The sequence below is a fragment of the Centruroides vittatus genome, unplaced genomic scaffold (genome assembly GCF_030686945.1).
Source record: "Centruroides vittatus isolate TY-2023 unplaced genomic scaffold, ASM3068694v2 contig_18, whole genome shotgun sequence".
Taxonomy (NCBI): domain Eukaryota; kingdom Metazoa; phylum Arthropoda; class Arachnida; order Scorpiones; family Buthidae; genus Centruroides; species Centruroides vittatus.
In genome coordinates, this window is record NW_027121101.1 from 2,906,108 (window position 1) to 2,918,602 (window position 12,495).

The window sequence follows — 12,495 nt, forward strand, 5'->3', positions numbered from 1 at the left end:
CTTGAGAATTGAGTTAGATACATGAAAGTCAATACTAGATATAGAAAGCTTAAGGGCAGGAGGCCTGAGTAGCTATATACATTATTTTGAGTCAAAAATTTCCCCTGAAAGGAGTTAGATAGATGACTGGCATGACTCCATTGCTAATGGAAAAGTATGATGTACAGAGGTAAGACTACATTACTAATTTGAGGTGGAGAGCATATATTTTAAATAAAATAAAATTGCAGCCAAGCATTGTGACAATGTCACAATAAATAGTTATTCGTTGTTAAATAAATTTTCTTTGTTAAGAATTATACTTAATTAATACCCAACTGGATGCTTCGTAACTTTCACAACAACACCTTATCTCACTGAGAATTATTTATTAACTTTAACAAACATTTTCAACCTGTTTTAGAGGCCATTTTCAGGTTTTTAAAAGCCATGGAACATGATAACTGTTCTTTTTGAATAGACAGTTAAAAACACATTTAAAATACAAAATTCTTTGGAATAGTGAGATATTTGAATCCAAAGAATAAATTACAGTAATATATATAAAATCTAAAATAACAAAATAATGAAATATAATAAGATAAAAACAAAACAGAAAAAAATTACATTCATAATATCAGTTTTTGATAATATGGACATTATGCACTATTCTCTAAGTTTTTTTCAATCATATATTTCCACACTGTGGGTAATACTATGGCATCCTTATAGATCATACATGTGCCCAAAAGGTTACGTCTATAAATTTCAACTTTTTCCATTGGCTCTCTTCCTTCCATTCTATCACTGATCCTTTGCTTTGTGCCATTCTAGACCAAGCCATACAATACTGCCCTTTCTCAATGTTATACATGTGTTCTTTAAGACATTTATTAAGGTTTCTGTTTGTAATCCCTATGTATTCTTTCTCCAAACCCAACTATTCATTTTTATATGGAATTTTGTATATTCCAGCCAACTCTCCTTTTCTAACTTTATCTTTATCATTCCTTAAAAGGCTATAGATGGTGGGTGCTCTCTTGAAAACCAACTGGGAATCTTTGTAGTCCACTATTTCATTCATAACACCGGACATGTTTTTATTATATGTATACTTAGGTTTTTTGTTCTTGCTTGTAACTATTCTCTTTTCATTCTCTGTATAACTTCTTATTGGTTTTTCAATTATAGTAGTTTTATATCCTAAAGATACAGCAATATTTTTAATTCTATCCAGCTCTTTTATCCTATCATATATGTTGGAGAAATACATGAAAGCTCTTGTTATTATTGCCCTAAATGCCGACAGTTTATAAATGTAGAGGCCATTTGACCAAGAAGGAAAATACTGAGGATCATGCATGAGGTTTAATGTATACCTTTGTGTTCAAAGATTCATTGTTAAATATGATGTCAATGTCCAAGAAATGTATTTGTGTTGGACTTATTTGCTCCATTTTAAGATTCAATCCCTCATTATTTGAGTTGACCTCATTCAAAAACTGTTGAATCCTATTTTTTGTTTCTCCGTAATATGAAGACATCATTTACATACCTCTTATATAATACTATGTCAGTCATAAAATGTATAATAGTATTTTTCTCCAACTTACACAGAACTAACTCGCATAGCAAACTTGATATTGGGCTTCCCATTGGCACACCTTTTCTTTGTCTATATATCTTGCCTTCAAAGCTAAAAAATGACTGATAACAGATAAGATCCATTATTTGTTTCATTTCTTTAGGAAAAGGAGTTCCTTCCAGTTTTAAAAGAGAGCCCACATGGTATCTATTAGTGCCTCATAGCATGACTCTATTTCAATTGAAGGGTATAAGTTTTCAGAATCCACAACCATTCCAATTTCTTCATCCATTAATGAAAGATTTGCAGTTCAATTATCAGGCTTTGTGGATTTTTTGTTATGAAGTTATTGCTTTTCAGGTGGCTTGCTAAGAACCTATGCAGGCATTTTCAACCATGTATGCTGGCCCTTTGCATTTCTCAACTACCGGTCTAATGTTTTTTGTTTTCTTATGTGTTTTCACAGAACTGAATAATCTATGTACACCTGAGCTACAGTTATGTGAGCCCTTAAGAAAAGTTAAGGCATGTTTTTTCCAGTCTTACATTTTCCAGGGTTACAAACAGAAACCTTAATAAATGTCTTAAAGAATGCATGTATAACACTGAGAAAGGCTTTGTTTAGAATGGCACAAAGTGAAGGATCAGTGGTGATACCGGCCATACTTTATAGGAAGTATAGAAAACTGTCTGAAGATTGTAAGGAAAAGTGCAAACTGGATTTCTTAAATGACTGCAAGAAGAATGGAATTTTTCTGATGTCAATCCATCAAATGAGCATACCAGATGAATGTAGAGCATTGAGGTGGAAGATAAAAAAATTTTGCTTATGTAAGTCCATTTGATATACCAAAAATATGAAATATAAAGCATTAAATGAGCTCATAAAGTAGAAAATGAAATGCATTTTGAGAAACTGAATAGCCTGATAAGAATTAACATAAGTGTGGTTAAATTAATGGATCAAGTGCAAAGTAATTGAAGAAGAAATATGACAAGATGTTGGTGTGGATTTGTACTAAGCAAGCAAGAAAAAAGAGAAAGAATTTATATTGTGGGACTGCATCAATGTTCCAGATGGTGTTAGGAAGCTCCTTGAAAAAAGGCTCCAATTTTGCACCTGATAACAACAAGTATTGGGCATGCATGGTTTAAATCTTGTCACTTGCGGCACTAGTGTCAGCTTGATGTATACTTAACGTCCAGTAGTGAGTAAATGGTGGAAAATGAATGGGAAGTTTTAATCTACTTATAGAAACATGGACTTAAAGAATGTAACAATTGCTGAATTATGAAAGAAATTAAACAAATTTAGGGACAAAGGCAGAACTTTTAGAAAGGTACACAAGCTTAAAATAATAAGTGTAAACTGACGTTTTTACAGTTGTTGGCTTTTGTTTTTGATTTTGTAATAGAATTAAGGGCAACAATTTAGTTTTAATTACTCAACATCAATTTGTAATATACTTTTGAAATTTTAGATATATAATGATAAACACAAAATGTTAAAAATCATTGTCATTAATGTTTGATGATAATTTCAAAAACAGTTTAAAATTATTTTAATTAACTGCATTTTTAAATGTAACATAATTATGACACCATATTTTTGGCAAAATTCATATCATTAATGTTTAGTTGGACCTCCTTTCATTTGAATAACATCAAACACTATCAGGCATAGTTTGAATCAATTTTTACAATTGTTTCACTTCAATATTTTCTCATTCATCCATAATTTTCTAATACATTTTTTTTTTAATGTTTTCATTAATAAACCAGAATGTCAGGGAATAGGTCAAATAACTGAATTTAATGAACTTGTAGATATGATTCTGAAAACATTTTGAAAAATTAATAAATAAAATAAAAATTCTTTCATTTATTGAACATTTTAAGGAGTCAAAAGTGTTCAGGTGTTACAAATCAGTTCTTAAAAAAGTGTTTATTGTGTAAATATGTAAGAAAAACTCTACTGGATAAAATATCAAAGACCAAGAAGAAAAGCACAAATCAGTTGATTTTGACATGTGTATGTTTGTGTGCAATATGTTTGTAAATACAGTGAAACCTCTAATGTGACCACCTGCAAAGGGTAACCACTTGTGTAAGATGACTACTTTGAGCTGGTCTCTTCTGTGGTCACATTAGCAGGTTTCACTATATATTCAAATATATACTATATAATTTTTAAGCTTGTTGTTGAAAAATATTGTCGTATCTATTATTATCTGTTATATTTGATAAAATAATTGATAAATAGATATCTTTTTTATGAATAATAAATTATATCTTTTAAATTAAAAATTTTACTTTATTCCATAAAGATATTATTATTAGTTATTTTAAAAATTTCTCGTAAAATTCTGGATATGTAATATAAGTTTTGATTATTTTTTCTAGTTAAGAGCTCAAGTCTCGGTATTAAAGAAAGCAATTTCTGAAGAACAAGGTAGAAGTAGTGAATTGAAGGTATGACTGCTAATAATAAAGTTAAATAAAGAATAAATTCAATTATGTACTACTACTACTATTATTTTTTTCTCTTAATACAAAAATATAGAGTAATTCACATTTCTGAAAGTACTGATAATAAAATTAAACAATATACAGGTTTTTTCCCAAACTCTGATGGTCTATAAAAGAAAGACAAGTGTAAATAACAAAATAAATTTATTACCAAAAGTTAGGTACAAACATGCTTACTTTTTGACATAATCACCGTGAAGATTGAGGAATTTGTCATATCTGTGGACGAGCTTTTCCATCCCCTTGTCATAGATGTTGCCACCAGTGAATTGAGATGGCCTTAACAACGTTGTTTTGAAGATTGTCATTAGTTCATTAGTCTCAAACCTCTGCCCAATTTTCAGTTCAGAAAAGAGGTGGAAGTCTTCACCACCTTTAAACACTCATTGTATAGCCCCAATTTAGCACCGAGTGACTTCCACCTCTTTCCTGAACAGAAAAAGTGGCTAGGTGGGCAGAGGTTCGAGACTAATGATGATCTTCAAAACAACATTAGGGCCCATCTCAAGTCATTGGCGGCAACATTCTATGACAAGGGGATGGAAAAGCTCATCCACAGATATGACAAATTCCTCAATCTTCACAGTGATTATGTCAAAAAGTAAGCATGTTTGTACCTAACTTTTGGTAATAAATTCATTTTGTTATTTACACTTGTCTTTTGTTTTATGGACTATCAGAGCTTGAAAAAAAAGCCTACATACATTGTGAAAAATTCAAAAAGTTATTTAAAAATTCTCTCTCTCTCTAGAAGTTAAGTTCAGAATTTCAAATGGAAACACATTTTTATTTAAAATTTTGAATTTAATGACATCTTTTATCATCTTTAGAAAGATGGGAAGTTTTTCAGATTCTTCACTTAAATTTGAATAATTTAAAATAAAATCATAAAATAATGCATTATTAATCTTCAATACTTTCAGAAATATAAATCTTGAGCAGTTGTATTAACCTCTATATATTTATGTAGAGGACAGAATTCAGAATAGATTACTATATCTTTTGATATTTGTTATAAATAATTAATGATATAGATATTTGAATATCTATTGTATTCTGTTGTATTCTGAACTTTTTTCTAGTGTTTCCAATATGAATGTGATATGATATTAATGAAAAAGTGTATTCTATCAATTGCTTTTTAGCAATTAATAGAATATACTTTTTCATTGATAAACTAATTTTAATTATTAAAAATAATGTAAATTTTAAACATAAGCCAAACAATCATCATAAAGAATCAGGCTAGGCTACTTTATGGCTACTATTAATTATTAAATTCTAAGTAATTTGATACTAGAGGTAGACATTAGGTGCAATATCTTATTAAATTTAATAATTATAATTAAATTAATATTTACTAAATTTAGAATATTCTTTAATATTATTAAAAACATTGGGCTTTGAGATGTTTATAGATGTAAATTTTAAACTGAACAAACATTTAAATTTATTTTTAATTAAGTTATTTTCAGTATTTATCATTCATATGTTAGTTTTGCTATACAGATTTCTTTTATACACAATAGAAATAATGTAAAATAATTAGTTATCCATATTATTTGTTTAAATTATTCATGATTTAAAATTATTAAATCAAATGCTTTTGTAGTTGTTAGAATACTTTATAAATTGTTTATTTTAACATTGTAAAATTACTAAATATGCCTAACCTTCAATTACATGTAGGTTAGTTTCACAAAACTTTCATGTAAATTGAAATTTCATAAATCAAAATTAAATGGGAAATATGTAACCTTGAGACCTATCCTTTTATTTTCCTTATAAATATTAGTACTTGGTATAAGTGATTTTGATTTACATGAAAATTTTGCAGAATCAATCCACCATGTAAATTTGAATTATTAAAAGTTGATTTGCTCAATTTATATACTGTGTCTCAGACATTTGTGATAATACAGACAATTATGCATATCAAGTTATTGGTGATTTATTAGATATTAATAATAATATTATTAAATATTAATTTTACTCTATAATAATCTTTTTCAGTTTAATTTCTAATATGCATCTTTCAAAAATATTAAAAATTATTTTATATAAATTTATTCCAGGAAGCACTCAAGGAAAAGGATCAAACAGTGAGAAAATTAGAGCAAGAAGTAGAATGCTTAAATTTTAGAAATGTGCAACTAATGAAACGAGTTTCTGTCTTACAAAGTGAATTTGAAGGGATTTCTGATAAATCATCAAAAAACAAAGTAGGGAAATGTTAATTTTTGATATTATCGTATTCATTTTCATTATTGATTTTATTAATTTTTAATTCAAAGAATTGTTATATATATAATAATTCAAGGAGTCAACTTATTTATTTTCAGTTAAACATTTTTTGAGGCTGTTTCTCATTGTTAGATTGAACACTTATCAGATTCAAACACAGAACAAATAAAGAAATTCTGATGATATGTAATGGATCTGAACATCAATTACATTTAACTTTAAAATGTCATTTAAAGATAAGAATAAAATAAAACTTAAAACACTTAATAATACATTAAATAATATATCTAGTAAATAAAAATGTTGGATGGACATTTGTCAGATAGATTGTAAATTGTAATAGACACAAACAGCTACAGACCAACATGCAAATTATGTTCTGCTTAAACTTAGAAATTCTCCTCCTTTTGTAGAGAAAAACATTTTTTAAACGCTGCTCCATACCAGGTTGTTCAATAAGTTTTGTCGTTCAATAAGAGATGGCGCTATTAGGTTTGTCGCTTTATTTCTCTAAAAATTTATTTTAATTAAATGTAATAAATATTTTGTATTATTCTTTAATTTTAGCATAAGGCAGTTGTACCTTCTTTAGATGAAGATGTATTAAATTTAGAACTTAGAAATAAAATAGAAGAAAATGAAAAACTCTATATACAGGTATGCTGTATCTAAATGTTTTAATATTATATCTTTTAAAACTGAGGAATTATTTTTGATGCTATTTATTATGATTTTTTATTCTTTAATAAAAATTTTTTATCCTTTATTATTATACAATAATTATATATTAATTAACAATCACATTAGTGAAGCATTCATGTGTTGATAATACATTTCTAGAATTTCAGAAAAATGATAAAGCTCAGTTGATCAGAAAGAATTAAAATCTTTAAAAAGAACTCTATGATTCAATTAAATAATTGAGGCAGAGTATTAGAAAAGCCTCTTCTATATGGCTTATGGCTTATAGAATTGAGTGTGTTCTCAAAATTTGATTGATTGATTTTGATTAAACATTGTCATTTTGTATAATATGAGATGAGGAAATTTAAAATGTAATAAAAATTGGGAGTTTACGATTTCATTTTCAAAATACAGTGTGGTCAAAATGACAATGTCCAAGGTTGCTAGCACGAGTGCAATTTGTTTTTATTCTTTTTTATGCCAGTGGCAATTCTCTGTTGCAGTTAACAGCAGGTGATCATTATAGATAGTTTTCTGAAACAATATTATTGACTTGCTAGTGCTTAGACTGAATTCTTAGCTTGTGTTTGGACAGAAAATGAACTGTGTCTAGTAATAGGTTATCATCATTAAAAATATAATTACAGATTTCCAAACCAAAACTCATAATTAATTTTTCTTCATTATAATAACAAAACGTTAAATTAATTTTCTGTAGGAATCTTTGATATTGTAGAAAAATATTGGAAAAAATATTAAGTTTGAATAAACTGTTTTTAAATTTCATAATGGCTTAGTATGGACTTACAACTATACGTGTAGCAAATAAAAAAATAATTTTAATTAAAATATTGAAAATTATAATTATATATAATTAGTAAATTTAAGAAAAAAGTTGAATTGTTTTTTAATCTATATGCCATTTGAAATAAGAATTATAAAACTGCTAGTATTTTTAAATGTAAATAGGTATTTTATTTTATATCTATTTAAAAAAAAGAAAGTTTTATTTAATAATAACTTAAAAATTTAGGTGACTTCAGCAGAAATTGAACATAAAAGAATTGTAGATGATTTAAGTTCACAATTAGAAGAAATCAGGGCAGAAAGATTAAAAGAAACAAGAGAGTTAAATGAAACTATTGCTAAATATAAAACAAAAATTGATAGATTGACCAAAGAAAGAGCAAAATTAGAGGTAAATATCTAATATTAATCATTATAAATAAGAAATTTTTATTAAATAATTTTTATTTTATTAGGTAGAATTAAAGAATTATGAAAAAGAAGTTAAAGAAATTAGAATACAGGAAGAAACATGGTATATGAAATGATCTTTCAGTACATTAATATTTTTTTAATGTTTAAATAATTAAAAATTTTTTGAAGTCAAGAAGATCTTAAAATTGTGGAGACTGATTTACGAAAGAAAAAGGAGAGTGCTGAACAAATTATAAAACAAAAATTACCATTTATTGATACAAGTAAGTAATATTTACAAGTAAAATTTGTATCGTGTGATATAAATATATTTGCTATCGATGTTGTTATTAATTTCAAATATTTATTATATATTATTAAAATATTAATTTTATTAAATATTTTAACTGAAATTAAATATCTGTTAAAATATAAAAACTGTTATGAATATTATAGTTATATTATGTGATTCATATTATTTTTAGGTACAAGTGACATGATATATATCTCAAAGTCACTTACTATTTCTTACTATACTATTCAAGTGTTTTACTGTTTCAGTTTTTTGTTCACAAATATCTTAACATGAAATGATTTTTCAACTTTAAAATTGTTTCTATATCCATTTTCCTAGATTTCTTGTGGTTTTTCCCCCCCTAGTTTTATTAAACCTTCTTCCTCTAAGTCATTGTTTTCTTTTTACCTTTTATCTTAAAACTTAAATACTAATGATTTAATTTTGTCAATACTTTACTCACTTATCCTACAAGTCTTAAACTAGCTTCAATTTACATTGTCCATACTCGTAATGACTATATATATGCTTTTTCATAAACAGCAATACTAGATATCTTGTCCTTCCATTATTCCCACTGATATGTTCTGTTATTTTCTTATAAGTCTTGTAATGTGCTATTTCCAGTTTTTTTACCTGTTGCTCTTTTTGTCATTCAGTATTCATTTTATTGCCAAATGTCAAAATGGAACAAAAGTTTTCAAACAGATGATTTTATAGTTTTACTTTACTTATTTGTACTTCTTGGGTGTTAACCAGTTAGTTATTTTTTGCATATTTTCATTTACAATTTCTTTTATAATATAGTAAAATTTATTAATTGTTAATTCACTTTCTCAGAAAATAAATTTCCAAGAAGAATACTTACTTAAATAAGGGGTTTGTAATGATGATATGGTGATAATGGTGATATTTTATTACATTTATAATGTAATAAAATATCTAGCATCCTAAAGATTACAGTAAGAAATTGGATGGCTGGTATTATTTGATGAAATTGATTCAAAAAGAGTTAGAATATCTATTTGCACATAACTGTGTTGAGTGTAAAAAGTTTCAGTGAGATGACATTAACAAAAATTCCAATTGGAAATAGCCTTGATGTAAAAATGTCAGAAACTTGTTAAATATCTCCATAAATGGCCCCCAAGATGGTAATTTGATTTTCATTCAGCATTTGTTGCCTGGTGTGAATCAAAACCAAGAAGGATTGTTCAATAATGTATGATACTTGTGGGCTATAACTAGATTTATGGTTATATTGGTAATGCAGTACACTGTAATAATGTACAGTATCTATGAGAATAAATAAATGTTTAAACAATGTATTGTGTATTGTTCTGGGTGGCTTCATGGATAAGAAACATTAGCTATGGTTTCTAAAATTTTGCTACAACTTTTTTAGTAAAATTAGATAAAGTGTAAAATGCTACAGAAAATTTTTTTCCAGCTTAAGCCCTGGAGAAGAGGACACAAAAATACAAGCACGCTGGACAAGATACAGTTCTGTTGTCTTCAGGCATAGATATTTGAAGAAGACAGAACTGTTTCTTGTTGAAAGTGCTTGCATGTTTGTTTAATAATGTTAGTTTTACTAGTTTAACACTGGAAAACAGAGTAATTCTTTCAGTTAATGGAGTTGTCTTTTTCCCAAGAATTACTTATTTTGACATTGTCATAATACCAGGCTGCAATTTTTAATCATATTTTAATTTAACTTACTGTAAGGATCAAATCTATACCAAATTTATTATTCTATATAATAAGGTAAAATGTTTGAATTGAAATCATGTGACTTCTGGTCCAAACTTGAAGTTCATATGTATAATTAATCAAGATCTCTGGTCCCTATACTTTTCATACCTGGTTTCAATTTTCATTTATTACTCCATTCTTGAGATTAACAAAGACAGATGGATGATAGTCGGAATTTATAGGTCTGCAATTTTGAAATAGGTCTGTCCAATAAATATGCCACAAATCATGCAAATTTAATTTATCTAACACTGACATCATATAAAGTATCATTCATCTCTGAAATAATTTTAAACAATTAATAGAAATACAAAGTAATGCTAAAATGTATAATTTATCACATAAATGTTTTCTACTCAAAACAGTGTGCACTGGGTGTGAAGAACAAATTCAATAACTGTAGATATGAGGGTAATCTGAGAGGTCATTTACAACTATCATTTTATAAATTTTAGCCAATGACATATCCTTAATCTGACAGCAATGCTACACCAGAAATTGTATTTTTAAAATTACAATATTAACAATTAAGTATTTGTTTATCGGAAACTCATGTCTACAAATCACAGAATGCACGATGCCCCCAAACACGAGGTGATGTCTGTCAAGGTGGACTTTTCTTTTGCATAGTTGGAATGATGAGAGATTGCACTAGGTCAGTACTAACCATCCCATTTTAGGAGCGATAGGGTAACATTAGGGTTGCCACCTGGCCGGTATTGGGTTGGTTTGGCTGGAAAGTTTAAATTGGGGCTGGCGGTCAACAAAAATATTTAAGTTTTGGCAAAACAGTTTAGAATATAAAGAAAATTTTATTTTAATTGATAAATAGTAGACAAAAGTATTTTTAATATTTAGTATGTTTGTTTGTTTATAGTGATAAAATGCTTGAAGAACACCTTAAATACTTTTTGTCAACACTTTAATTTGTTTAAACACAGATCTGCATCATGTTTAACAAGAAGATTCACACTGTTTAAGAAGACAGTTCAAATCTTTTCATTAAACCTGACATAGACCTGTAAAAAGGGATTGGAAATGTTCTTTTATAAAAATTAAAGTGTTGCTGAAAAAAGTATTTAAGATGTTGTATAAGATAAATTAGTTTCAGCTTATATAAAAGTGTTTTTTAATGATAAAACGACTTTCCCATTATAACACTGTTAAAATTTTTGTTATGATTCACAAATGATGCTATAATATGTTAAATTTTTTTAATGCATTTTGCACAATTCTAACTAAAAATAATTGTTTGTGCTAAATTTACCTCCATTTTGAGTTTTAAAAACTGATTTTTTAAGATGAATCAGTCTAGGTTGGGGTTGTCCAACCTTTTTCCTGATGGGTCGAATTAGAAATTTACGTATATTCAGTGGGCCACAAAGATACCTTATATAAATATATTTTTTTAAAAAGTTCAAAATGTGAATATCAAATTTTAATAACAAATATATATAATTACAAAAAATACTGTATTATTTATTGACAGTAAAAAAAGAAATTATACTCACATAAACTAAAAATAAATTCAATGCAATTTTTGACATTGCCTTCCTTTTATAATATTGTCAATATCTGCTTTTATGGTACTAGTCTTAATTGTAAGAATGTTAGTTAAATGGGAATCACTCAACCTATTTCTTTCAGCAGTTTTGATGTTTTTCATGCACAAAAAGAATTGTTCACAACAGTATGTACAGCACTACCCCACATGCTTAACAGTTTTCTAGATAAAACAATTTTCTAGCACCAATTACGTCATTACGACATCAAAGTGTAGCCAGTGAAATGAGAATAATTTTTACAACATACTTTACCAAAATAAATGAAAATGTACCTAAAAAATTTAGGGTGCAGTGGGCCGCAGGTTGGATATCCCTGGTCTAGGCATTCATTTGATTCTTTTTTCCTAAGTACAAGCAATTGTACATTTAGGAAAACCTGGCTTGAGTGAATGAATTCAAAACTTGGTTAACTCATGATGAAATTTGTTTGGCTCATTGCATGCCAACTGTGAGAAACATTAAAAAAGAAGTGCACCTTCTCATTATCTTTCCCCTCCAGTCATTGTGTCGGCCAATGAAACAGTTTTCAAAGATGGCAATCTTAGATGACTCAATGGGATAGTTTTTTTTTTAGTAAAAGGGAATTAGCTGTAATTTGTTTGGGGATAATGTTGCAATATTAACTTTATCTGCAATAAGATTACAATTTACTTTCTACT

At 27.5% G+C, this 12,495-nt stretch overlaps 2 protein-coding genes across 2 annotated transcripts in view; both read left to right on the top strand.

Moving 5' to 3' along the window:
• LOC136969556 (L-asparaginase-like) overlaps positions 1-5,078 on the top strand; it is a 120,382-nt gene extending 115,304 nt beyond the window's left edge. Inside the window, exon 14 of the mRNA XM_067263773.1 lies at positions 5,066-5,078. The gene's annotated coding sequence lies outside the window, so the exon portion shown is untranslated. The remainder of the gene's footprint in view (positions 1-5,065) is intronic.
• LOC136969553 (protein phosphatase 1 regulatory subunit 21-like) overlaps positions 1-12,495 on the top strand; it is a 33,700-nt gene that overhangs the window by 7,603 nt on the left and 13,602 nt on the right. Inside the window, exons 2-7 of the mRNA XM_067263764.1 lie at positions 3,968-4,036; positions 6,169-6,315; positions 6,905-6,994; positions 8,055-8,219; positions 8,284-8,342; positions 8,411-8,505. Coding sequence (XP_067119865.1) covers positions 3,968-4,036; positions 6,169-6,315; positions 6,905-6,994; positions 8,055-8,219; positions 8,284-8,342; positions 8,411-8,505 — 625 coding nt within the window. The remainder of the gene's footprint in view (positions 1-3,967; positions 4,037-6,168; positions 6,316-6,904; positions 6,995-8,054; positions 8,220-8,283; positions 8,343-8,410; positions 8,506-12,495) is intronic.